Here is a 26858-nt window from a genome sequence, read left to right on the forward strand (position 1 = left end):
GGGTTGGGTTTGAGTCCCCACTTTTCCACCAGGACGCCCAGGTGCACGGCGCGAGCCGGCTCGGCCATCCCAGGCGCCGGCCGCAGGTAGCAGCACCGGCCCTGTGGGCCGCCGCCGCCGTCCTCCCGCCGGCGCTGTGCAGGCCGCCGGCCGGCAGGGTCTAGGGCCGCGCGCCGAGCTGGCGGGGAGCGGCCAGGCCACGCCCCGACGCGCGGAGTGCGCTGCCCTGCCGGGTGAATCATCACCCACGGCGGCCGCTCCCAGTCCCGCTACCGCGCGCCGAACCCTGGCCGCGCCCCTGCGGAGCGACGCGCAGAGCAGCCGCTGAGACTCTCGCTCGCGCAGCGCGGACACCGGGCCGACCATGGCGGGCATCGCGGTCAAGCTGGCGAGGGACCGGGAGGCGGCCGAGGGGCTGGGCTCGCACGAGAGGGCCATCAAGTACCTCAACCAGGACTACGCGGCGCTGCGGGACGAGTGCCTGGAGGCCGGGGCGCTCTTCCAGGACCCGTCCTTCCCGGCCCTCCCGTCTTCCCTGGGCTTCAAGGAGTTGGGACCCTACTCCAGCAAGACCCGGGGCATCGAGTGGAAGCGGCCCACGGTAGGCAGCGGGCCCGCGGCGGGATGCGGGGCGGGCGGGGCGCGGAGACCGGAGGCGCAGCGACCGGGCCTCGCGGCAGCCGAGAACCAGGCCCAGCGCGCGGGGAGCCCGGGGAGCGCGCAGAGCCGAGCCCCGCAGCCGGGAGCCCCGTCCCCGCGCTGCCCAGCCGGGGACTCTGCAGGCGCGGGGTCGGGGGAAGCTCCGCGGTCGCCCGTGTCCCCTCTGCCACCCACGGCGCCCGCAGGACGGGCCGAAATGCACGCTGCCCGTAAATCCCACTAGCAGTCCCGCCAGCAAAAACTCACAAAAACTGGGTTGATATAGGGGGAACGTGGAGAAAACTTGTTGGACTCCGGTGGGGAGAGAGTCTGCGGAGAAGGGAGGCAGGGTGCCGGGGGTGGGGTGAGTGGGACACTATCCAACCGGGAAAAGTCGGTCTCTAACTCGGTTAGGCTGCTTCAGGAAGGGAGAAACTCCATGCCTGGCCTGGTCCTTTGTGACTAAGGATTGCCTCATGCAGCCACGGTTAGATTTATCCAGTCGGAGTTTCCTGTTTATTTTTCCAAATGGGGGCCGACCTCCCTGTAACATTTACCCTGGGGATTATCAAAAGGACAGGGGAGATGCAGCCAGGAGCCAGTTCCTGCACCTTACTCACCCTCCCAGAATCCTCACCCCTGCATCTCAAGGGCCCCTCGGTGTTCCCTTATCCCGCCCCGCTGGGTCTCTGTCCTCCTTGCCCTGGCAGGCCTTGGAACAGTTTCCTTCCTGATTAGTTTGTCCATCCTATTTCCCCTGGAACCCCTCCTGGCCCCATGTCCTATGGGACACCTCACCGATCTTCCCCCACCAAACCTCAAGGAGGCTTCCTGGGAAATACAGGCTCCAGACTCCTGTTAGGGAAATAAACATTCCCGCCCTGCTCCCACTTCTCTGAGCCCCTCACCCCCACCCGCTAGTCACCTTCTGTTGCTCCAAACCCAGTCCGTAGGCAGCAAGTTCAGTAGGAAGTGTCCTTGGCCTGGAGCACTTGACTTCATTTCTTGCTAACCTGCGTGAGCCGTTTAACCTCCCTGCCTCCGTTTCTTCGTCTAAAAGAAGAGGTGATGCCTACATAGTTTCCTCTCCCCACTGGCGCACCAGGCCCAGCACCTTTTAGTTTCTCAAGGGCACCCATTTCTTTCCTGCCTCACCTGCCAGGGATGCTCTTTCCTGGTTTTCTGGGGTCTGGCTCACTTACTCTTTGGGACTCAGTTAGATGTCAACTCCCCAAAGAGATCTTTCCTGACCATTCTTAGCAGCCCCCTTCTCATCTTGTTATTCTTTATCACTGAACCCTGCTAATTTCCTTCATAGCATTTTCACAACTTATAAATGTAGTTACATATATTTGTTTGTCCTTCCTAGTGAACTGCAGGGACCATGTGTGTATTGTGCACCAGTCTATCCCCAGTGCATTCAGAGTATGCATTCATTCGTTCATTCATTCATTTAACAATACTTATCGAGTGCCTGTTATGTCAGGCAGTGTCTTAAATGCTTGGGATACATCTGCGAACAAAGACTGTGACTATTTGTGGAATGAGTGAATGCAAGACTAATCAGCCTCAAACAGAATTACAGCTGTGAAAGTGATAAACGAGAATGTATTCGCCTTACATTTGTATAGCACTTTACAGTTTACAAAGTGAATTTACATACTTCTTTGCTTATTCTTTCATTCACTCAATAAGCGTATCTTGAACACCTACTGAATGCCAGGCACAGTGCATATGGTTTCTGCCCCTGAAGGCTTTAGGGGCTAGTGAGGGGACACAGACAGGTCACCCAACAGTTGGAAATGCCTGTAGGACTTCCAGATGGGGAAATAGAGATCCGAGACTATTTTAGGGCCCCAGATTAGGGCGGGACAGGGTGTGCACTGCACATCCAAGGGGGAGGGTAGCTGTTATTGTCCCATTCAGTAGTTGAAGAAATTGAGGCCGGGGGAGGTTAGCTATTCGCTCATACAGGTGTCTGGGGTGGAGCCAGGACTGTGTCCAGCCTATGGGTGTCGAGAGCCACAGCTCACAGCCGCCCTCTCTGCCTTCTCCAACACCACTGTGGTTCGGGTCAGACAAGGCGAACAGACAAGTGTCTACTGGATCTAGATGGAAGCAAGTCATTGGTAACTGTAACAGAGCAATCGCAGTGGCATAGAATTGCAATGGGGTAGAAGCCGGATGGCTGTAGACCCCAAAGTAAGGAACCGGAAATGAAGAGCGCGCCCAGCTAATTCCAGAAGGGGGCCTGTGAAAGGAGAGGAGGAAAAGTGTCGGGGAGAATGGGACCTGGGGCTTGAGAGGCTGGTTTTCAGATGAGAACAGTTGGAATGTGTTATATGTCAGGTCCCAGAGAGAAAAGCAGCGGGGAGACGGTGAAACGGAGCCACCAGGAAGTGAGAGTAGGGTTGCAGGAGGGAGGCAGGGGAGCAGGCCAGCCCTGGAGCGGGGGCTGCTCCTCTGGCCACAGAGGGCTGGGGGCTGGGAAGGAGGCTGAGGAGCACAGGGCTGCAGTCCCTGTGGCTGACGCAGAGGCACAGCGAGGAAAAAGCCGGCACCACCCGTCGGGTGGGAGCGAGGGCAGGTGTGTGAGTCCCCACCTTACCCTGAAACATCTAAGGCCTCTGAGTGGTTTATGATTTGTTTATACTCAGCTGGCTGAACTTAGCCTCAAACCTGCATCTCCTGCCTCAAGTTCAGTGATTACGATCAACTTCTCCAGTAATAATTAATAGTAGATGACTTTTATAGAGCTCTTACCAAGGCATGTGTACATAGTCATCTCATTTAACCCTCAGAACAACCTGATGTGGTAGGTACGCTTGTCAGCGCCGTCCCCATTATACAGATGAGGAAACTGAGGCTTAAAGAGGTGAAGTAACGTGCCAGGGTCATAGAACCCATATAAGAAGTGACAGAGCCAGAATTCAAACCCAGGTTGTCTGACTCCAAGGCCCAAGCCCTCAACCCCTTTCCTGGGACTGTTAAGTTCCGTATTTAATTCCGTGCCCTTCCTGTTGTGGACAAGTTTCAATTTCCTGAAGCATCTCGAAGGGCCACTCTAAACTTTTCCTTCTTTGGAGAGGGTGCCAAAGGTGTGAGGAAGTTTCTCAAATATAGTGGAAAAATCCTTCTAGGGTAAGTGCCTGGCACACTGAAGATTGTCAGTATGATTTTTGGGCTCCCAGCACCAAACCCAGTCTCTTCCATCAGCAGGATAAGCGTTTGGCTGGCAGGCCTTGGGCCAAGCTGGCTTCATTTGCCTCCGCAGAAAAGCATTCTCACTGTCCCTGTCATTCCCCCAAACAGCCCAACCTTAACACGGAAGGGACAATGCAGAGGCATGAAAGGAGTGTGTTCTGCTGCGGATTCCAAAAGAGCCTCTGCAGACTAAGCTGGGATGGCCAGGGTCTAGATCCAGGCCTCACCCAAGAAAAGCTGCTGCTTGACAGGGAGGGCAGTGGGGGGATGGGTACGGGGGGCTGGGCGCTCTGGGGTGGAGCTCTTACGAACCAAGGGGTCCCGGCCGAGGGAAGCCCAGATTCATGCCCTGACTTCCTCTGTGGTTTTGGGGTGGGGCTCTTCAGAATCAGGAAGCGTACTCAGAGGGGACTGCAGAAGGGCCAGCACTGTTCAAGGTTGGGTTCCAGCAGGTGACCTGTGGGACAGCCCTTGGAGGCTTGTTAGTAATCCATTAGGGGCAGGGCAGGAGGGAAAGAATATATGGTTTACACCGGTGAGTTCAAATCCCAGTGCCATCTACAGCTTACGAGCAGTGTATCTTGGGATATGTGGCTTTATCTCTTAGCCTGTCTCCCCACCTGTGAAATGGTGTCAGTGTCCATCTGTGCTCCTGGAAGGGCTGCCTGAGATAAAGTACCACACACAGTATTGACACACAGCAGGCTCACGGTATGCGGACCCCCAAGTATCATGGCCCGTGGATGAATCCAGAAGGCTAGATACCATCCCCTGCCCTCAAGAAGCGTGTGTTAGGAAGACAGACTGGTACCCAGCACCACCACATAGCACACAACTAGCTGCTAAATTGCAGAATACACATACTCTGGGATTCAGGATCCAAAGGATGGGTGAGGGCTGGACTGTGAAGGAGAGCTTCGTGGAGTTGGTGGCAGTGGGTCTTGAGATATGGTAAGATGTGGAAAAGGAGAGAAGAGTGTGGGAGAGGGAGGAATTCCATGCAGGAACAGAGGAGAGGGACCGGCATAGCGGGCGGGGCAGCTCCAGAGCGAGGACCGTCTCGAGGCCCCCAGAGGAGGCTGGACTTGGCACTGCCCTGGCCCTAGGAAGGTAGCGTGATGAAGTGGGCTGTAGGCGGTGTGGAGCGTTGGGGTCCCGTGGCAGTCTAACTGTAACTGCATAGCTTTCCCTAGAGGGGAGGGGAAGGGGCCGAGGGGGTCCGATGCACCTTCTGGGAACCGAGGTGTCCTGACTACAGAAGCACATGGCAGGTGGGTTGACAGCACTTTGTGGGTCTCGTTTCCAGGAGATCTGCGATGATCCACAATTTATTACTGGAGGGGCCACTCGCACAGACATCTGCCAAGGAGCCCTGGGTAAGTGATGGCATCTCAAACAGGCTACGGGGGCTTGTCTGAAAGGCTGTGGGTAGAAGGCGTGAGGGATGATCTATGGCTCCGCTCCCTTGCCAGAGAGTTCGACAATTTTCAGTTCTAGAAGCTTCCTGGAATGTCTTGTCCCCTGAGGACCCGGTGCTGCGGCGGACAAATGCACAGATGTGCAGTGAGGCCTCCTGGGTCCCCTGCCCTGGGCTAGTTGTTGAAGTTACAAAGACACTCCCACTAGAAGACGGAGGAGCTTCTGCATCTCAGCCACCCTTGGTGTCTGTATGTCCCGGGGCCCGTGTTGCTAGTGGCCCACAGAACAGTCAGGCTCGGGGCTGAGGGCCAGGTGGGAGGCCTAGCCCAGGCCTGGTTGCAGCACTGAGACATCAGTTCTCTGGGGTTCAGGGGTGGGATGGTGACTCAGTGTGTGGAGGAAGAGGAAACCCTCACACTCACTGCTGGGAGGAAGTTAACGTACCAGGGCGTTCTCAGTGTTTGCAGGACGAGCTCACCATGGTATCACAACAGTGAATGTGGGCGCTTATTGTCACAGAGGCAACTGAAATGTTCGTTTAAGTAAGTTCAACTGGAGTAGCTGAATCGTGAGGGTCTGAAACCTTGCTCTCTGTAGCTGAGCTCTGATTTTCTGGACATAGTGCCTGCTGAGATTGGAACCTGCTCCAGCTTTGGCATGAAAGCCCCCAAGTTTTCTTTTTTTTTTCTTTAATTTATTTTATTGAAGTAAAGTTGAATTACAGTGTTGTGTTAATTTCAGCTGTACAGCAAAGTGATTCAGTTATACATATATTCTTTTTCATATTCTTTTCCATCATGGTTTATCATAAGATATTGAACATAGTTCCCTGTGCTATACAGTAGGACCTTGTTGTTTATTGCTGTACAGGACCCGAGGGTTCTGCAAAGAAGTCTTAACGATGGTGCCTGGGACCACTATTTAAGATTCTCATAGAATCCACGCTCATTTTTTTTACTCATAATAGATATGGGCCTATGATCGCTGGAGGAGATTATTTGCTGCGAATAACCAAAAACTTGTTTCGAGCCATCAGCTCCAACTTGCGTTCCAGACCAGTCTATCAGTAACAAAATTAATCATCTTGAATTGTACCTTCTTTCCTGGCCCACCCAGCAGAGGTTCTGTCCTGGGAGTGACTTGTTTGAGGTCATCCAACAGCTGAAGTGAGGGCCTGGAATGCAAATGCAGAGCGTCTGCGTGTTTAACCCCTGAGCTAGGCTGGGAGTGACTTGTTTGAGGTCATCCAACAGCTGAAGTGAGGGCCTGGAATGCAAATGCAGAGCGTCTGTGTGTTTAACCCCTGAGCTAGGCTCCCCAGAAGGGGCATGGAAAGTTTTCAGTCTCTGAGGGATGTCAGGGCATTTGTGTGAATCGTTAGGACAGGCAACTGGGAGCCCCTTGTGAAATGGGTCTCTGAGAGCATGACCCAGGGCTGGGCGTGCAAACACCGCTCTCTGAGCTCAGCCTCTGTGTGCAAATTCCTGAGATGCCAGAGCACATTCTTACCCACAGAAAACGTACCTCCCATTTCCCACCTTCTCTCCCCCACAAAAGAGAGATGCCCAGGGGGCCAAGGGCACCTAGGTGGGTGCTCCCGGAAAATCCATTGGTTAGAGAAAATGGAAGTTAACAGGGCTAGAAGTTGATGGAGACTTTGACCAACCATGGGGGCTTTAGGAAATCTGGAAAAAAAAGGACAACTGTCATACCCGGGCTAAATTCCACACCTAGACTAAACATCTACTTTAAAGTTTAATGACATCTTAAGGGCCAAATTGCAAGATTTAAGTCCTGGTTAAATACTGTCAGGCCATTTGGAGAGGAGCCTCTCGCAAAGCTTACACTCCCTGGGGTAGAAATCCCCATGATATGCACCAAATCAAATAGAAACAAGATTAAGTGTAAGTCCTTTAAAACATTTCTCAGTAATCAGGTCTGTGATTTCTAAGGTTTTTTTTTACACCACATTGGCCGTTTTGTCCTCTTGGCCTTTTATTTTGGAGGATCTGGGTTTGATTACAATCTGTGAAGTGTGGTGGACTGAACTCTGATTCTGGCATCCGGACACAGGGTGGGCATGGGGTGGGGACTGTCACCAGGTCCCAGCAGGTTCAGAGGCATCAGGAACAGGGGGGCCGCGGCAGTGACACCTGGCCACACAACCAGAGATACGAGTCAAGGCTCAGCTCTTAGTTGGCAGACGTTGGGCACGTCATCACTTGGAACCTCAGTCTCTTCTGAAAATGGGAGGGAGGGGGAGAGTCAACGGGGTGACCTCAGAGATCCCCTACGGACGGGGCAGTCAGCTATTCTAGAGTCGTTCCTCATGCCTGACACTGAGTGTAAATCTTGTGCTGGAGAATCAAAGCACCGAGGGCAGATCTCTTATCTCAGAGCAGGAATGATAACAGCCCCTATCACTGTATAACAGTATGCAACTCGTGGAGCATTTTCATTGCATTGTCTCATGTAATCAAGTAAATATTTTCATCCCCACTCTGCAGATAAGAAAACTTACCTTATCTGGAGGCAGGGGGTGGGGAGCCCATGCAAGGCCACAAAGCTAAAAATTGCCAAAGGAAAGAACCCTGATCTGATTGTAAAGCTTTCCACACTCTTCTCACTCCCATCACAAGTGGCCATGAGGCGATGTTGAGGGATTTTGGAGGTAAAATTCTCAAAGCAAAATTTATTTTCCTACCTGTACTTTCTACCCTGAGACTCACTCAGTTCACCAGTGAACCTGGGCGGGGCCCATCCTGGGACTTGTACATTTCTCAGCCTCCTGCCTCCCTTCACAGGGCTGCCCAGCAATGGTTAATCCACCAGCTCCCACCCACTTTCCCAGAGGGTAAGCTGGAAGCCCCACCAAAGTAATTCCAACCATGGTTGCAGAACTGCTCTGATGTGAGCCATCTGCTTTGCAGACCCTGGTTGGGCTCAGCACTGAGTCAGTGAGGAAAAATCTGCCCATCTGGAGGAAGGGCTGGAGACCCAGGCTGAACCTCGGCCAGGCTGGCCCTACAGCTAAATATGGCTCTGGAGTTGCTGCTTTCAGCCTCTTCTTACAGGTGATGGCCGTGGAGTGGCCCCAGGAGCCCAGGAGGTCCCAGAGATGAGCTCCTCCTACCTTTGGTTTTCACTGGGCCACTGCTGGGCTTTAACCACTGCCCCCTCAGAGCCCCCCATGGGCCCCAGAGCCTTCAAAGCTCTCAGAGGAAGGTAGCTGCCCTGGCCAGGTTCCCCCATAGGCCCTCGGCTTCCTGGGGGAAGGCTCGAGGCTGCCAGCACTGTCAGAGCTGTTGAAACCACACAGCCCCGTGTCTTTGTAACCTGGCCCCTCAGAGGTGGATCACCCTGCCTCTACCCCTAAAAGTCACGTGGGCCCCCAAACACTAGGAGATGCTTGGCTACGGGGTGCCCCTCCCCACAGCCCGGCTCAGCAGAGAGTGGGGAAGGGCAGGGCCAGTGGGAAAAGCGTGCAGGAAGGAGGTTTCCAGTTCCTGCTTCCTCCCCTGCTTACTAGCCTGGGTGACTTTGGGCAGGTTACCCAAGCTCTCTGAGCTTCAGTTTCCTCTTCTATAAAATGGGAATAATGATAATACCCCTTTCCCAGGGCTGTGATGAAAAATGCGATTAATATAGGCAAACACATTGGCAAATTGTAGAGTCCTGAACAAATTCAACCTCTCCCTATTTTCCCATTTTTAAATACTGTAAATAACTTTTTAAATGATTCTTAAATTATATATTTTTCTCAGTGTCTACAATCCATTTTATTTTAATATAATCTAAACACATACCATTTAGAAAATACCAAGAAAAATTTATGTACAAGAGTTGATGCGGTTGCATTGGGATAAACCTGGCACGTTCTTGCTACTAGCATAGCCCAGGAAACACCACCGAGGAAACCTAATATATTGGAATAGACGTTGCGGTGTTTGGCCCACAGTTTGATAGCTCTCAGGGTTAACCTGAAGTTGTCAGTGTTTGGTACTAGATGTACAATTTCATCGGTTACCCTGCAACCATTAAGACTTCTTACGCATCTTATATTTAAATTTTTAAGCAGGCTGTCATCTCTTAAGCCCAAGTCTCCTGGAATAGTCTGCAGTGCTAATCGTGCAAACAAAATATCAATCTCTATCCCATCAGAACACAGTCTGATAACTGGTACAAATGCTTCTTCAACAGCTCTTCAATCTTTTACTTCTTCCTGTAATTTCAACTTATCATAGAATGAGGTGAAAAAATCACTTCGATCAACGTGTCTTGGTACGACACACAATGCATTAATGTCGGCACCTTTTGTATGTACTCGTAATCTCTAAGATCCAAATGTAAAACTTTTTCCACCACCATTTTCAGTTACAGATTGTGGAAGATTCTTGCTTTCACTGATTTCTCGTATCCACTCATTTATCAGGTTATTTAATTTTCCCCAAATTAAAAAATCCTGCGCTGCAGTTCCCCTTCCTCTTCAAAAATGCCAAAGGGCTTCAGAGTCTCAATTAGTTTCTGTGTAAGCAGGCAGTCAGTCTCCTTGGGGGCTGCTAAGCTGATGGGAGAGGTAATGCCATAGTGCTTCTGCGGCAGCTGTGTTTGCTCTGATCCCTGCGTTGTAACTGGAAACCGCATGGTCTCCTTCGCGGACACTGCCCAGTCATCCGCCTCCCCCGCTGCCGCCCTGGGCATGACCCACTGAGACGGGGGTGAGGGGTGTCTGCCTCAGCCCTGGATCCAACCCCCTTAAATTATAATTTTTAAAAGCCATTTTAATAGATGCCTTTTAAACATTTTAATAGACTTTGTTAGAACAGTTTTAGGTTTACAGAAAAATTGAGATGATAGTACAGAGAATTCCAAACACACCAGCCCAGTTTCCCCTACTGGTAACTTCTTACATTATTAAGTGTGGGACATTTGTTACAGTTAATGAACCAGTATTGGTACATTATCATTAACTAAAGACCATACTTTAGCTTTCTTTAGTTTTTACTTAAGGTCCTTTTTCTGTCCCAGGATCCCATCCAGGACCCCACATTACATTTAGTTGTCATGTCTCCTAAGGCTCTTCTTGGCTGTGACAGTTTCTCAGCCTGTTTTGGTTGACCTTGTCACTTTTCAGGAGTACTGGTCCGGGATTTTGTAGGATGCCCCTCTATTGGAATTTGTAGGTGCCTTTTTTAAAAAAGAGTGCTTGTAGTTAAAAAAAAAAAAAAAAAAAAAAAAGAACTAGAAAATAAGTGTTGGCTGGTTTGGTGGGGAAAATAAATATATTTTTTCCTGTTTCTTAAAACAATGGCTTCACCGCCAGCCCCAGCACTGCCCTCACCGTCCCCGACCCCAGTGGCTTCCCCCAGCTCCTGGGGCAGATGTGTGCGGTCTGTGAGTCCTCCTGTCCTCTCCCCGGCAGCTCTTCTGGTTACAAATGCGTTTTCACAGCTTTTCTCCCCTGTGGCTGCTGCCTGGGCTCCCAGCTTCCTTTCCTGCTGCACCTGAGACAGGCCCATAAACGCGCCAGGGATGAATCTCCCGGCGGCCCCGTCCAGCCCTGGCTGCCCCAGCCTTGGCAATCACACAGCGGGGTTCCTGCCTCATCCCAGGCCTAAAGTTGGGCACATCTCTCCTTGGCTGTCCCTGACCTCCTCTCCCCAGGGAGGAGAGGCAGTGGGAATCCTCCCCAAAGAATCCCCCCTCCCATTGTCATGTGCATGTTCCTCCGAAGCCAGAGGAAACTTGCAAAGAGTTTACACGGTTCCTTGGCTCCCCGTGGGCCTGTGGGTCAGAGTGTGACTTTGTGCTTGTTCGGACGCTTGTTCGGGTGCTGCCTGAGCCAGGAGCCAGGCCGCATCCCCGTGTGGACTCTGCTCCGTTTCTGAGTTGAGGGGATTGGATCCTAGTTCCATAAGGTCTCACTACTTCTGATGTTCTGTGACTTCCACTGGCAGTCCCCACTCTCCACCACCCCCCGCCGGCACCAGGCTGCAGATCGTGTTTGTTGAGCAGTAACATCTCCACCCCAGGGCCTGAGACCCTTGCTCAGATCATCCCCCACAGGATGAGCCACAGAGAGGCCCCCATCCAGGGGATTTCAGAAATAAGGGCCGTGTGTTCTGTGAGGTCTAGTGGGGCCCTGGGCAGCAACTGTGGGGCGAGGAAGCCCCAGGAGGAGGGCAGTCTGCTCTGGCTGGGCCGACGTTGGGTGGCCTGTGTGCAGTGGGGCAGGCTCTAGACCAGCACTGTCCACCAGCACTTTGAGCCGTGATGCGAACGTTCTACACTATCAATATGGTAGCTGCAAGCCACATGTGGAGCATTTGAAGTGTGACTAATGCAACCAAGGGACTGAATTTTTAATTTTCTTCAGTTTGGACATGAAAAGCCACGTGTGCGTTATGGCCACTGCAGCGCTGGGATCCGGCCTCCCATCCTTGACTTTCCGGAGTGGGATGGTCTCCACACAGAGACAAGCAAGCCACGTACATCAGTAAGCATCTGTAAATGGCAAGGTCCAGAGTGAGGACTTGGGTGTCCGTCAGTTAGAGGCTGGCCTCGTGGTTCTGCCACTTCCTGGCTCTATCACATGGGGTAAATCACCGTCCTCGTTAAGCCTCAGTTTCCTCATCCATAACATGGGGATGATAGTAGTATCTACCTCAGAGGGCTGTGAGGATGAAATTAAATAATGCATGGAAAGCTCAGAGTGCCAGAGGCTGACACTTAGAAGGGTTTAATCACTGCAAATTGCAAGTTACCTTTGGGGAGAGTGTGGCTTGAGGGGAGTACGGAAATGAGGCTGGGGAGGGGAGATGGAGCATGCCCTGCTGTGTCTTGAACAACCAATGGGGTCCGTCTCTAGCACTTGGCACTAGGAGGTGACCAAGGCGCTGATGTTTGGAGAAAAGTTCAAGAGACTCGGTGAAGTCTCCTGCTCCAACTTTCAGGGCTCGTGCAATGGCCATTGCTCCCTGATGTTTCCCAAAAGGCCAGGAGGCTCCTCACTGCCACCACACTTGGGCTCTCTCCTCTCCCAGCACTCGCTTTGCCTGTAGCGTGCCTACTATTTTCAGTCTCAAGCCTCTACTTACCCACCTGTGAAATGGGAACAAGGTGACATGTCTGTCCTTTCCTTTTCCCGTGAGGCGGAGAACCTTAAGGCTGTATGACTGATGGTTTCTCTCTCTCTGGGGATCAGGACCAGAGTGAGAAAACCTCTAACGTTCACTCTTACCGCAATCCCCGACGTGATCTCTCCCCTGTGTTTTGCTGCCCCAGCTGCACTGAGACTTTACCTTTCGTTCAACACTGTGAAGGCCCCCAGGAAACCAGGAAAGTAGATCCTCACCCTCTGGTTCCTCCGGGAGGTGAGGAAGCAATTCTGAGGAGTAGGAATCTCAGATGGGGTTGGCTCCACCTCCTTGCCTGCTGGGGCCTCTGGGCACGGAGGGGTTGGGGAGGAAGGCGAGGTTGTGGATGTGGATGGCAGGAAGACACAGGGCTACGGTGAGCTGGCTGGTAACTCTGCCATCTGGTAGTGACCGCAGCGTCCACGGTCGCGGGGAGCTGGGGGGCAGAGTCGACACCTACAACCGGGAGGCTGTGTCCTCCCGGTCCAGGGCAGCCGAGGGCGGCACGGGGCAGGGCCTCCCTTCCGAGAGTCTGGTTCGTCCATGCAAGTTCGGTGTGCGACAGTGTGACCCTGAGGCCTCGGCTTCCTCGTCCGCCTGCATCCTCCCTTCTCCTTCTCCCTTTCAGGGCCCCGCTCCTCAGGAGCGGCAGGGGGAAGGGAGGGAGAGGGCACACATGTGGTTCGGATCATTTGTTCTGGCTGCAGTCGCGCTTGCAGCTCACGGAAGGCGGCTGAAGCCCTGTGTTTACCAGGGCTGGGATGTGAGCAGAACGGAGCACCTCCACCTCCCCCCGACAGTGCCGATATAATGAGACGTGATTGTGTGTAGGGGGTCATTCCGCTTTGGGGGTGCCCTTTTCTGGGCTGCTCCAGACAGTGAAGCAGTCACGGAAGGGATGGCCCCGTGGGACTCATCGGCCGCCATGGTGCAGGGCCGGGCACTGGCAGGGTGTGCACTTCCTCTGGGGAGCACCAGCAGCCCCGGGGCTGGGGGAGTGCCTGTTGGCTCCCAAGGACTTCCTTCCAAAGCTGAGACGCCCCAGGCTGCCTGGGCCAGGAGACAGTTATTCTGCCAGCAGGGTCTCGGTCTGCTGGAGACTGCTAAATACCAGTGTCTCGAGAAGTAGCCTCAGTATCTTGGTCCCTTTATCATTTATCTAGCTGTCACCATGGAAAAGCAAAGGCACAGAGCCCTGCAGGGATGAAACACAGGACAAGCAGGACTTGAGAGGGAGAAGGGTTTCCCCGACCTCGGCCCTGCTGGTGGTTGCGGCCGGCTCATTCTCCATCATGGGGGTGTCCCGAGGGCTGCGGCACGCATGGCAGCGTTCCCAGCCTCTGCCCATTAGATGCACTGGCAGCCCTCCCCAAGCATGACAACCCAAGATGTCTCCACACAGAGCCAAAAATCCCTTGGGGGTAAGGGGAGCAAAAACGGTCCTGGGGGGCAACCTGTGGTAGATCCGGGGAGAGAAGGAGGCTATGGACACAGTAAGTACCACGGGGCAGGCGGAGGGCAGTCATTGGGCACCCAGGGTGTGATGCCTGTTCTGGCAGCTGGTGAAGACCAGCCCCACGCACGTCCAGAATCACCTCCCCTAAGCCAGCCACAGTTGGGAGTAAGCGTCCTCCTGGGGAAGGAGGAAACATGGAGCTGCAGTCAGGGCGGCATGGCTGGGATGTTTGACCCCATGGAGAGGAGCTGCTGCAGCAAAGGAGATCGGCCCTCTCTACGTCTCGGGACTCTCCCCTTGGCGGGCCGTCTGTCTCATCAGCTTCCCGGAGCAGGCATGTGCGGTGCATCTCAGGTCCTGGGGTGCCCCGGGGACTGCAGAGTGATTGGGTGTCTGGGCAGGCATGTCCCCCCCCCCCAGGGGCAGACTCTGTCAGCTGGCAGGGGCCTCTTACTGCCCCTGGCCAGGCACAGATTTCAGGAAGGTCCTGGTCTCCTTGCACCTGTATCTACTGCGTGGCAATCTGCCCCACCATCAAAGGCTTGAAACAACAGCAATCATTTTCTCATTCTCTCCTGTGGTCCTGAAGGATAGATAGCTGAGCTTAGCAGGGGGGACTCTCTCAGGGTCCCTCGTGGGGTTGCAGTCAGATGGGGACGGGCTCAGGTCACCCGAAGGCCCCCCACTCATGTGTTTGGTGCCTGGGCTGGAGGCTCGTCAGCTGAATCTCTGGGGTCTTCCTGCATCCTGTGTGGTCTCTTCCATGGAGGCTTTAAGGGAGCTCCACTTCTTACACGGAAGTTACAGAGAGAGAGCCTCAGAAGTCACAGAGCATCACTTCTGCCATATCTATTCACTGAGACAGACAGAGGCCCCACCAGGTTCAAGGGGAGGGATGCAGATTCCACCCCCGGTGGGGAAGGGCAAGGTCCTAGAAGAACAGGTGAAACCGGAAATATCGTGGCTGCCGTTTTGGGAAGATGCCACAGTTCCTCCCCTTTGAATAATGGTCACCAGTGGTGACCCAAGGCTGCTCGGACACTAGCCCATCGTGGTTGGGGCAGGTGAGTCCTCTGTTCTCTGGGACTTCCCAGTACGCAGGGCGGAGGGGCACTCAGCGGGCTGGGCTGGTGGTGCCGAGCTTTCCTGAGACACCCTGCCGGGCCCCGAGGCCCTTTCTGCTTCCACTCGGCCATTGGGTGCCTGTGACCGAAAGAGCAGTGGGCTGCGACTTTAGGCAGAAGACAAAAAACACCGCGGCCCTTTCTCTGCACCAGACTCGTCTTGTCTCCAGCTCCTTCTCCCACATCCATCTGGTCCTCCCTGTTCTGGGTCCTTAATCCCTCGTCACGCCTCTCCCAGCCTCTCCACCTACCAAGCCCCCATTACTCCAGGTGGGCCCTAGTTCTCACCTGGATTCCTGCTCTGGGTACCTGCCTGTCACCGGTCCATTCTGACGTTACTGCCAGAGGCCCTGTCATCAGGGAAGTGACGGCCAGTGGGGGAAACGGTTAAACGGACAAATTAAATATAAGTTCTGTTCATGCTATAGTAGGGGTCAGCTGGGATGCAGTGTGAGGACACAGGAGGGGAATGGCAAGGGATGGGACAGTCCCCAAGGACGACTAAGGAGAGAGGCGGAGGGAAGGTGTGGGACAGAGGAAGCAGAGCAAAGTGTGTGCTTCCCCAGCAGGAAGAAGCCCATTCTGGAAAGTGCAAGTGGTATTTTCTTGTGCCTGGAAGGTCTGTGCAGAAGAAGAAAGGGTGAAAGGGAACCTTCGTTTAAATTCCCTCGGGGTCAGTTCAGACGCTGCGGAAGTGTAACCCATCTCCAGACTCTGCCCTCCCTAGACCCCCGGGGTCCTCGCACCCCCTCTGCCCTGCTCCCCACCCTCCTGGACGGTGCCACGCCACCCCCCATACCTTCGGGAGCCTGCACTTGACCTCTCTCTCTGCAAGCGCTTCCCACCCCACCTCCACCTTGCTCTCAGGACCAGTCCAAGCTCCCCTCTTCGAACCCCATGGCCCTACAGCCCGTGTGACCCGTTTGGACTTGAGTCCTGGGGCTCACCCCCGTCTTCTCTGATGGTGTTTCCACATTGTTCCCCACGCCAGCTGGTGAGCCCAAGTGTGAGAAGCATCCTTCTCTAGACCTGGCTCAGGAGGGACATCTGAGACCAGGTGGGAGGCAGAGGAAGCACGTAGGCCAGTCAGGTGCTCAGAGGCTCTCGGGGCGGCTGGTGTGCCCCAGGAGCCACGGGAAGCAGCAGCGAGGGGTGCAGAGCCCTGCAAGGCTGGCCCTGGGCTTCTTGTTCTGTCCATTCTTTCTCCTCCGAGATGAAGAGCTTCCTCAGCCTGTGTTGCTTCATGGAGCACGTGCTCCGCGTTGGCCGCGTCCCTGCCCTCACAGAGCTTGCCTCCTCCTGGGACTGTCAGCAGGCACCATGCCCTAGAGTGATGGAGCTGCAGCGGGACAGGTGGGCCGGCAGCCAGCATCTCCTGGGTCCTCTGCTCCGCTTCCCGGTGGGTGGAGGAAAGACAGTGATGGTGGGAGGGAAAGGAGCGGAACACACACAACAAACATCACGCTCCCCTCTGGGGAAAACTTCCAGCAGCCACCAGTGTAATCCTCATCACCATTCCAGCCCCATTCCACCCCTCCCCACTACAGTGGGCCCCAGGTGTCCTCGGCCTGTGCTCAGCGCTGACCCTCGGGACTGGACACAGAGGCCCGGGGAGCACAGCTCTGGAAATTCATCGACGTGACTCTGCATGAATTTATCTTTTTAGAAGAGGGCTCCGGAGCTTAAAGGAGCTATTCATGAGGTCTGCCCGTGGGTGCTGTGTGCTCAGAGGGTGGGGATCTGGGCGTGCTGAGTGTGTGCAGTAGAGGGAAGCCTGTGTGTACATGGTCACGGTCACAGCGAGGCTGCAGAGGAGCCGGACAAGGGCAGCCCAGCCGGGGACAGTTAAACTTTTATCCAGGTAGCCTGGGTGCCTGAGTCCAGGAGGGTGAGGCAGCTGTGCTTAACGAACAAACCAAGATCCTACTCAAGCCTCCTTTTCCCAAGCAAATCAGAAGGGGAGGGGGAGGTCTGAACTACGAGGGGGGTTCCCTGAGGTCCCTTGAGAAAAGTGGCTTAAGTGATCTCAGCAGGTGCCCAAGGGTGGGCCAGAGAGAACGACACTACATAGGCATTGAACAAGTGAATAAATTCAGAATCAATGCATGAACACTCTTCCGCCGTAGGCACAAAATACAGTAAAATTTTGTGTGAAAACCCACAGGAAAGGCATGCGGGGAGAGAAAGTGAGTATCAGACTGCAGAGACGGGGTAGGCAGTTTGCTTGTTAAAGGAGCCTCTTGCCTTGTCTCCTGTGAGGGGACAGAGCAGAGTCCGCGAAGCCATCCTCAGCCCAGGGGGCGGGTATCGGGGCCCCTGGTCTTGCGCTGGGGTGGGGGTGGGCGTAGGGGGCAAAGGCCACAGTCCCGGGTGAGGCACGGGCAGGGGTGAAGGTGAGGGGCTCCATCACTGCAGGGGCCGTTCTTGGGTTTTGAGTAAATGCTTTCATGTCTACATCCTCATCAGTGCACATCCTTTACCTTTATTTACCGTCCCCCCCACCCCCTGCTTGCTTCTGAAGATTCGGCAGGGGCTCAAGATGGTGAGACAGGCCCCAAAGCACTCAGCAGGTCACAGTCCTCCCCGGTCTCACTCCCTCCTCCTTCCCACCTACCCGCACCCCCAGCTGTCACCCTTTCCGAAACAGGGCGTAACTCATCCTCACTCGAGACTTCACCTCTTCTGGGCCTCAGTTTTCTCCCTTATAAACTTAGAAGATAAAAAGAGCAAACCCTCAGAGACAGTGTTCTAAATGCTTGACTTTTTTTCTCCCATTTAATTCTCAACTCTGTGAGGCCATTTCCTATCATGAAACCCATTGTATGTATGAGGAAATGAGCACAAAGAGAGTAGTTTGCCCTGAGTCAGAGCCAGAATTTGAACTCCATGTTCTGGCTCTGTTGTTTCTTAATTTTGGGGGTGTGAGGGGGAAGGAAACCTGACTCCCCCCTAGAAAATGCATATATTTGCATACATACAAAAGGTGCACACAGTGTTTTCGGGTTCCAGATCTCTGAAGCCCATCCAGGACCCCCAGTTTCCCTTTTTCATCTGATCCTAACAGCCCTTTGAGGATATGTGTGTATTATCCCCCTTCCACAGCTGAGAGAACATGGGCTCAGAGAAATTAAGAAATGTGTCCAAGATTACACAATCTTAAGCGGCGGGGTCAGGATTCAAATCCGGGTCAGTCCTCCTAGCTCTATTCAGGGGATCTTTCCTTTCTGGTTGGGGGGTCACCTGGAGGCCCCGCGGGGCTGTGGGTGCCTGTGCAGCCCCTGCCCTGTGCCTGGGATCCGGGAAGGCCAGGCAAGGCGCACCTCCCCCTCTCACCTCCGTGGTGGGTCAGCACATCAGCCCAGCTGCAGCCTTCCTTGGGACCCGTCGGCACCCAGGCTGACGGCACCCAGGTTCTCATCCAGCGGGCCAGCGCTCCCGGTGGGCAGGCACCCTGCAGCGGGCTTGTGGACCTCCCTCTAGCTCAGTGCTGGCAGCAAGAGCCCCAGGACAACGTGGACTGGACTCGTAGAGGGGGTTGTGCAGGAAGGGTGATCCCTAGGGCCTGGGCTGGAAGGACAAACTCGGCCAAAGGGGACTGACAGGGCGGCCGAGAGCCAGCCTCTGAGGAACCCAGAGAGCGTGGAGTTGGTGCAGGGGCCTCCTGGTGCCAGGAGGCAGCAAGGTGCATGGAAAGGTGAGAGAATGGGTGCGAAGCAAGATGAGAAGGGCAGTTCTTTAAGGGAACGGGCAGGAACACAGCCTCCAGCGGGATACGCCTTTTATAGGGATCCAGAAGTCCCCACTGGGGAGGGCAGGGAACCTCTGCGCCCACCCAAGTCCAAGTTCAAGGGGCAGGTCTGGCATGAGGTCCTGGACCGCCCCCGCCCCGGCCTCGGCTGGTTTCCTTTCTCTCGTGCTTTTTATTTGCTCCACCCCTACCCCGGCTCCAGACTCCCAGAACCCTACCTCTCCCTTTTCCCCACTAAGCTGCTCTCGGTCATTTTCATGTTAGGGCATGTAAATGCACGGGTCCCTTTCCCTCGGTACTTGCGTTTGAGGTCCCACCTCAGTGCAGGGTGAGGACTGTTCTGTCCGGGGAGTTTCGTCTGCACGTGGTGCAGATGTGCAGAGGAAGGGGGCTGCGGGCTCCTGTAGGGAGGGGCACCCAGGTGGGCTTCTAGGATAGGCAGCAGGGCAGAAGGTCCCCAGCCTCACAGGCCTGTACTGGCCGAGTGTCTCCCAGGACAGAAAGGAGGGGCAGAAGCTTAGCTGTCGGGGGAGCCCAGATGTGGGAGCAGTCAGCATGTCGAGCCTGCTGGCAGGCCTTCAGGGTGGTTCAGGAACCTCTGGGCAGGGCCCTGTGTGCTGCCTCAGTGATGGACGGGGCCAGCAGCCACCTGCTGAAAGGAAATGTCGCAGGGAGCCAGGGTGGTCAAGGACCTCTAGTGACCCAGCTCTGACACTTGTCTCTGCTTGTGTGCAGGGCTCTGGACAGACCGAGGCAGGTATCAGGCTCCCAGAATGAGAAAGGCAGATGACAGGTGGTGAGTCAGAAGATGTTAAGTGTTTAGATACGCCTCGCCTCATTCCTCAGAAATTGTTTTGGCCTAAACACCCCCCCAAGAAAAGGCATACAATGAAACCATATATTACAAAGAAAAATAATCAGTTCTATAGACAGGACTTCCCTGGTGGCACAGTGGTTTAAGAATCCGCCTGCCAATGCAGGGGACATGGGTTCAAGCCCTGGTCCGGGAAGATCCCACATGCTGCGGAGCAGCTAAGCCTGTGTGCCACAACTACTGAGCCTGAGCTCTAGAGCCCATGAGCCACAAATACTGAGCCTGTACTCTAGAGCCCGTGAGCCACAACTACTGAAGCCTGCGTGCCACAACTACTGAGCCTGAGCTCTAGAGCCCATGCGCCACAAATACTGAGCCTGTACTCTAGAGCCCGCGAGCCACAACTACTGAAGCCTGCATGCTACAACTACTGAGCCTGTGCTCTAGAGCCCGCGAGCCACAACTACTGAAGCCCGCGCGCCTAGAGCCCATGCTCCGCAACAAGAGAAGCCACCGCAATGAGAAGCCCGCACACTGCAACGAAGAGTAGCCCCCGCTCACCGCAACTAGAGAAAGCCCACGCGCAGCAGCGAAGACCCAAAGCCTTTAGCCAAAAATAAATTAAATTAATTTAAATTAATAAATAAAGTATAGACAATCCAGAAAGAAGAGGATGTCAAAACCTGGAGAGAGGAAAAAGCACATGGGTGCTGTCAGAAGGACCTCAGCCACTAGAGGTGGGCCCTGCAGCTAGTGTTGATGCCTGACAGCCGCTCACTGGGCCCCCAGGGAAGATCTGGTTCTGAGCAGCCCAGCTCCTGGAGCACCTCCCAGGGTGAGCCAGCGGCTCCTGTGCCCTCACAAGGTAAGCCAGCATCTCCAGTGAGCTCCATGGTCCCTGCCTGTGTGAGATGTCAACAGCAAGGGTTCCAGGGTCAAATAAATTTGGGTAACATTCATATTATACCCCACTCCCCTTACCCCTGGGAAGGTCACAGTGTGTAATTATTGAAAGGCTCTGAGATGTCTCCACACTTGACCTAGTTAGCTTTGCATTTCCCAAACTTACTTGACCACAGAACCCATTTCTCAAGGAGCATCTGTTAACCCCAAGGAACTAGTTTCTACACAACACACTTTAGGGGACACAGGAATAAGTGACTTGATTGGTTGTTTGTTCTTACTGACTAGAGACCAATTATTATGGAAGACTTTACCAAAAAATAATCATTTTCATTTAGAAGACCTGATATTAAGCTACTTTTTTTTTTTTTGCTGCAAATACTGACATAACCAGTTATCTATTGAAGGCAATAAACTAGAGTTTCTGGTAATAAAACTACGATTTAAGCACATAGGACACATGTTCTGTGTAATAAATCATCCAAAAATAACTTCAGTTTGTGAAGATATGAATTACAGAATGGGAGCCAATACTATGTTCGCCCAGTTTTTCTTTTTCCCTCTTTTTGTTGTTGTTGTTCTGTACCTTGCTTTGTTTCACTTAACACATCTTGGAGATTATTCCGTATCAACAGAAACCATCTTCGTTTCTTTTCAGGGCTGCACAGAATGTTGTCATAGAGGGAGCATAGTTTGTTTCACCTGTTCTCTGTGGATGAACATTTACCTTTAGTCTTTTCTGTTGCAACCAATGCTGCAATAAATAACCTTACACATGCATTATTTTCACACGTGAGTATGTCTGTAGGAAGATTACTACATGTGGAATTGCTGGAGTATATTGACGATATCCTCAAATTGCCTTTGTCAGCATTGAGCGTGTACATTCCCCCAGAGCCTCTCCAAATGATCATGCTTTGACCTTTGCAATCCGAAAGGTGAAAAATGGTATCTTAGTATAGTTTTACTTTATGTTTCTTTTATGATGATGAGGATAAATGCCTTTTACTATGTGTAAGAGACATTAATTTTTCCTTTTTCCATTAACTCTGTTTATATCTTTGCCCATTTTTCTATTGAACTTTCATTTTTTCCCTTTTAAATACTAGGAAGATTTATATATCACTTGTGGTCTGGGAGCTGAATAACAGATATTTTTCCTTATTAATTTTTAGTTTGACCTTATTGTGATTTTTTTTTACCATGCAAATTTTCTTTACTTTAATGTAAAGTTTATCATTTAAAATTTTTATGGCTTCTAGGTTACAATTTGATAGCCTATCACCACTCTAAGATTATAATAGAATTCTCCCATTGTCTCTTCTAGGGTATATAGATTTATAAATATATTTATAATGTGAACATATTAAAATATATCATATAAATACATAAACAATAAATATGTAAATAATACAAATGGCTAGATTTATATATAACATATAAATAATATAAAGTACATTGTTAAGATATATAATGTTATGTTCATGTAAATCTTATTCCATTTAGAATTTATCCCCATGACAAGATGAGCTATAACTTGATTTTTTTCTAGATGGCTACTCAGTTGTTCCAGTTCCAGTTGTGAATAATTTATCTTTACTAAATTCCTATGTTTGGAACTATTTCTGGACTTTCTATTTTGTGCCATTTATGTATCTCTGGATACTCTTGCACAAGTTCTGTCCTATTTTAAATATGTTAGCTCTATATGTGTTTTAATAGCTAATAGAGCTAGACTCCGCTCCCTTTAGATTTTTTTCTGGCTAGCCTTTATGTTTACTTTTTCCTTGTAAATTTTAGGATCAGCTAAGTTCCAATTTTTAAAAAATCCTCTTGCTATTTTTATTGGGATTGCATTCAATTTATAGACTGACTTAAGAGGAAGCGCCAATTTTATGATGAATCTTTCTAGCCAAGAATGCGGGCCGCCTTTTGAATGGAGTAAATGACTGTCTACGCCTCTCCAGGCAGGATGGTGTCCTGGAAGGATGACTAACTAACTCCAGGATGGACTTAGCTATAAGGGTGAACAGCCAGTGGAGGACAGACCACAGTAGCCAGAGAAGTCTTGAACACTGTTGGATATAAACGGCGTGGCTGGAAGCCTCTGTAATCAAATGAGGAAGCATAACCATCCCTCCCAGAAGAGAGCCCTGATGTGAGTCGGAGGCAGTTGTCAGGATTCTAGAACTGGGTCGTGTACAGATGCCACCTTGAAGGAACAGTGCCTGCAGCCAAGGGACGTAGCTCGAGCCGAGCTCACAAAGAAGGAGCCAGGGAAGAAATACACTAATCTCACTTTCCTCCCTCCCTCTGGTCTTTAGGGCTCCCTGCTGGCCAAACCCTCCCAGCAGCCAGAGGCCCCGGGAGCCCACAGTTTCATCCACTGAGGTCAGCTCTGGGGCAGAGGGCAGGATGGAAAAGGGTGTAGGCTGGACGTGGGGAGGCAACCGGAAGGTACCCATCCTCACCTCCAGCTCACACAGTCCGGCACTCAGGCCCCCAAGACAGTTGTTTCTGCTCTGAGATAAATGGAGTAAATAAAGATCAGAAGGGGCTTCCCTGGTGGCGCAGTGGTTGAGAGTCCGCCTGCTGATGCAGGGGACAGGGGTTCGTGCCCCGGTCTGGGAAGGTCCCACATGCCGCGGAGCGGCTGGGCCCGTGAGCCATGGCCGCTGAGCCTGCACGTCCGGAGCCTGTGCTCCGCAACGGGAGGGGTCGCAACAGTGAGAGGCCTGTGTACCGCAAAAAAAAAAAGAAAGATCAGAAGGTTATCACCTCCTTCTGCTCCTTCTAAAAGGACTTTGTACCTGGGCAGGAAGGCTAAAATCATGTAACAACTGGAAAACCCACCAGGAAGGGAAGGCAGGAGTTTCGTGGTGCACTGTTCAGTGACACATCCCCTGAGCGGTCTGGGCGGCTACCCTCACCCCTGCCAAAATATCTTCTTGTGTGACTGGAGAGCAGAGCCAAACAGACAAACAAGCGAGCACGAGGAAGAAATATTTGCTGAAGTGCAGAGTCTCTTATAGATATATAATTTAGACACCCGTAGAAAACTACACACCGGATCTTTCTTTTTCAAGCCCCAACCACGTGGCAACATTCCAGGAGAAGCCTTGGTCACTGGCAGGCACCCTCTCAAACCATTTTGCGCCACAAGTGGTCTGGAGCCTCGGAGGTCAACGGGTTGCCTTGCCCGGCCCGTACCAGCTGGCCTGGTTTTTATCCAGACCAGGATGTGACTGACCCAAACAGGCTGTGCCAGGAGGAGACTCCAGTGACTTCTCCAACCAGGTCACCTCTACAGAAGCAGATCACCATGGGATTACCCGGAGGAGACGGGTTTTCATAAATCATTTTAGGGAGAGTAGATGCTGACCTTGGTAGGGAGAACCCTCAGCCCGGAGGAGTGGCACTGTGTGAGGCTACAGCTAATGAGGGTGTAGAACAGGTTTCCACGTGGGGAGAAAACCCTCAGGCGGACATGGCCATCCAGGCGGAGCGAGCAGGAAGCTAGAGAGAAAACACTGCAGCCAAACACTGAAACATAGTGGAGTCACCTCTCAAGGACAAAAGCCCCCAAGACCATGTTTTGTGAACTGGGTGAATTAGAAACTGACACCTACTTGTAAAGGAGACTTCAGATTATACATTAAAAGCATGTGCTTTGCTCAGGCACGTCTGACAGCCGCTCATTAGCTGGGATCTTGGGGTGAGCCACCCAATCTCCTTACAGAGGGGGGTAATAGTACCCATCTACCCCAGATTGTTTTGTGGCGAGGAAATGAGATAACTTCATGATACTTCCGACTGAAAAAAACGCACAACCTAAAAGTTGCGAGTTACGTTTTATTCGGGGACCTATCTGGGGACTGTAGCCTGGGAGACAGCCTCCCTGGTAGCTCTGAGGGACTGTTCCAAAGAGGTAAGGGAGGAGCAAGGTATATAGGAGTTTTTACTGAAAAAAATCACGTAGTGGACATCAAAAGATTACTGCTAATCACAAAAAAACAGACATCTCAAGTTAATGACTTTAGTGTTCTTCTATGTATGGGAGGATCCAGGAGTCTGGACTCATTGAAATTATTCCCTAGATATCATATGCGTCTTAACTATCTAGGACCAGTTTTTCTCCGTCCTGAATCCCCTCAGGGTGCACTGTTTGGGTGGCTGCCATGGCTGATGGCTTGATGGCAGCAACATTGTTGTTTCCTGGAATGAGAGGCAATATTTTGTTGTTGTTGTTTGCAACGCATGTAAAGCATTTTAGCACAGGGCCTGGCACACAGTAAGTCAAGTCTCCGTGAGTGTAAACTGCGATAACCGTTGTCTTCAGATCTTGTAACTGAGAAAGCTTATATGAGCAGATATTAAATAAACTTTAAAAATGGGCTCTACATAAGGGAGCTTCCCAACTTAGTTAAAAATATTTTGCTGCGTGGGGTGAGGGAGAAAGTTAAGAAATCAGAATAATACAATAGGATTTCAAATGCTTTCACCTTATTAGAAATCAAGATGTTCTTCTGAGTGGCTCTAAGTCTCCCTCAACTCCAGAATTTGGAGACCTGATAAAAAAACTTTGAACCTTTGACTGTAAAATGCATCTAACTCTTGTTTCTTCTTGCTTGTGCTGTGATCTTAGTGCCAGGGTCTTGGCTGTGCAGTGACAGGCCATCCTCCTGTTGCTGTAAGGAATTGCACTGCCTTGAATGGGTGATACGTTTGTTTGTTTGTTTTTTGTTTTGTTTTTGTTTTGTTTTTTCCTTTTTTGCGGTACGCAGGCCTCTCACTGCCGCGGCCCCTCCCGCTGCGGAGCACAGGCTCCGGACGCACAGGCCCAGCGGCCATGGCTCACGGGCCCAGCCGCTTCGCGGCATGTGGGATCCTCCCGGACTGGGGCACGAAGCCGCGTCCCCTGTATCGGCAGGCGGACTCCCAACCACTGCGCCACCAGGGAAGCCCGGGTGATATGTTTTAATATTTCTGAGCCAAGGATATTGGGGTATTAAGATACAATATAGGATTTCAGGAAGCTGCCAACTTGTTACCCCTTAGTTTTAAATTTGAATTGCAGTTGGATTTTCCTAGTTAGAAGTGGGGTCTTTCCCTAGTTAGAAGAATCAGATACTCTTAACCATAGGAAATCTTCAGCAAGGTATGGTTTTTAAACAAAACCCAGGATTTGTATTCAGAGGATTTACATGTTAAGACCTGCTAACTGTGTAGAACACAGACTCCTGAGCTTCGTCCAAAAAAGGTGATAATAATTAGGATAATCATAAGATTTCTGTAAGGATCAAATAAGATGTGGACCATGTTCTTTGTAAATTGCAGAGTATTATACACAATGTTAACTACTTGTTATTTCTTTCATTCCTTCTGGCGGAAGGAGCACAGACCAGAAGTTAAGAGTCTAGATTCCTGTCCCTGCACAGGTCCCCCTTTCCAGGACCTGTGACCTCAAGAAAGTAACTTAATCTCTCTCTCTTTTTTTTTCGTTTGGCCACACTGTACAGCTCGAGGGATCTTAATTCTCTGACCAGGGATTGAACCTGGGCCCCAGCAGTGAAAGCGCAGAGTCCTAACCACTGGACCACCAGGGAATTCCCTTTTTTTTTTTTATAACTTAATCTCTAAAAGGTACAGTTTTGTGGTCTAGGAGACATTCTAGGATTATGAATCCTTTCAGAGGAAACATGTTAGATTGGAATAGGAAGGGATGAAGAAAGCAATCCTCTCTGAAGGGTAGGGGGAGATGAGGCCTTGCTCCTCTCAGGATGACCAGGAAAAATACTTCTGGGACATGAAGGAAAAAAACAGGGAGCCTTGAAACGTGGCCACTGATTTCTGGGATGTCGCAAGAACGTCCAGGTCTGGTGGTGAGCGGTAATCTGAGACACATGTACGGTCGGCACTGACCTAGATGTATGACCCACAAAAAGAAAAAGAAAAAAAAAGGAAAAGGCATCACTACCTGAATTCAGTCACTGTCCCACAAATAGCACAGTCAGCCGTGACCTCCAACGCTAAAAAGCAACCAACAGGTCCTGCAGACACACACTCGTGTGATGCCTACACGCACGCACAAGGTAAAGGCATCGACTCTTGGTACCAAGGGAAAGAGAACCAGGAGGGCGTTAGAATGGCCCTCCCAGAGTCAGACAGAGTGGGCAGCTCTTCCGAGGATTTGACAGAAGAGCTACAGGAACCATGGGAATAACTGGTTTCAGGACAAATGTCGCTGAAGTTCCTACACTTGGGCCCACTTTATCCACACGCCTGTCTGCCTCCATGTATTGACAGACCCAAGTCATTTTCCAGGATTCCTAGAAAATCTTAAATAACCTCAAGGAAAATAAGAATCACAGTCATCTCCAGGTTCTCAAAGAAGGACTAAAGTCAGGAGAAGATC

The 26858-nt window shown here is 51.9% G+C and overlaps 1 protein-coding gene and 1 pseudogene across 1 annotated transcript in view; one reads left to right on the forward strand and one right to left on the reverse strand.

Annotated features, from left to right (window-relative positions):
- The first annotated feature begins 241 nt into the window (after positions 1-241).
- CAPN2 (calpain 2) overlaps positions 242-26858 on the forward strand; it is a 62040-nt gene continuing 35423 nt past the window's right edge. Inside the window, exons 1-2 of the mRNA XM_060127501.1 lie at positions 242-601; positions 5150-5219. Coding sequence (XP_059983484.1) covers positions 365-601; positions 5150-5219 — 307 coding nt within the window. The 5' untranslated portion in view covers positions 242-364. The remainder of the gene's footprint in view (positions 602-5149; positions 5220-26858) is intronic.
- LOC132507838 (poly(A) polymerase alpha-like) lies at positions 9047-9928 on the reverse strand (annotated as a pseudogene).

The sequence above is a fragment of the Lagenorhynchus albirostris genome, chromosome 2 (genome assembly GCF_949774975.1).
Source record: "Lagenorhynchus albirostris chromosome 2, mLagAlb1.1, whole genome shotgun sequence".
Classification (NCBI taxonomy): domain Eukaryota; kingdom Metazoa; phylum Chordata; class Mammalia; order Artiodactyla; family Delphinidae; genus Lagenorhynchus; species Lagenorhynchus albirostris.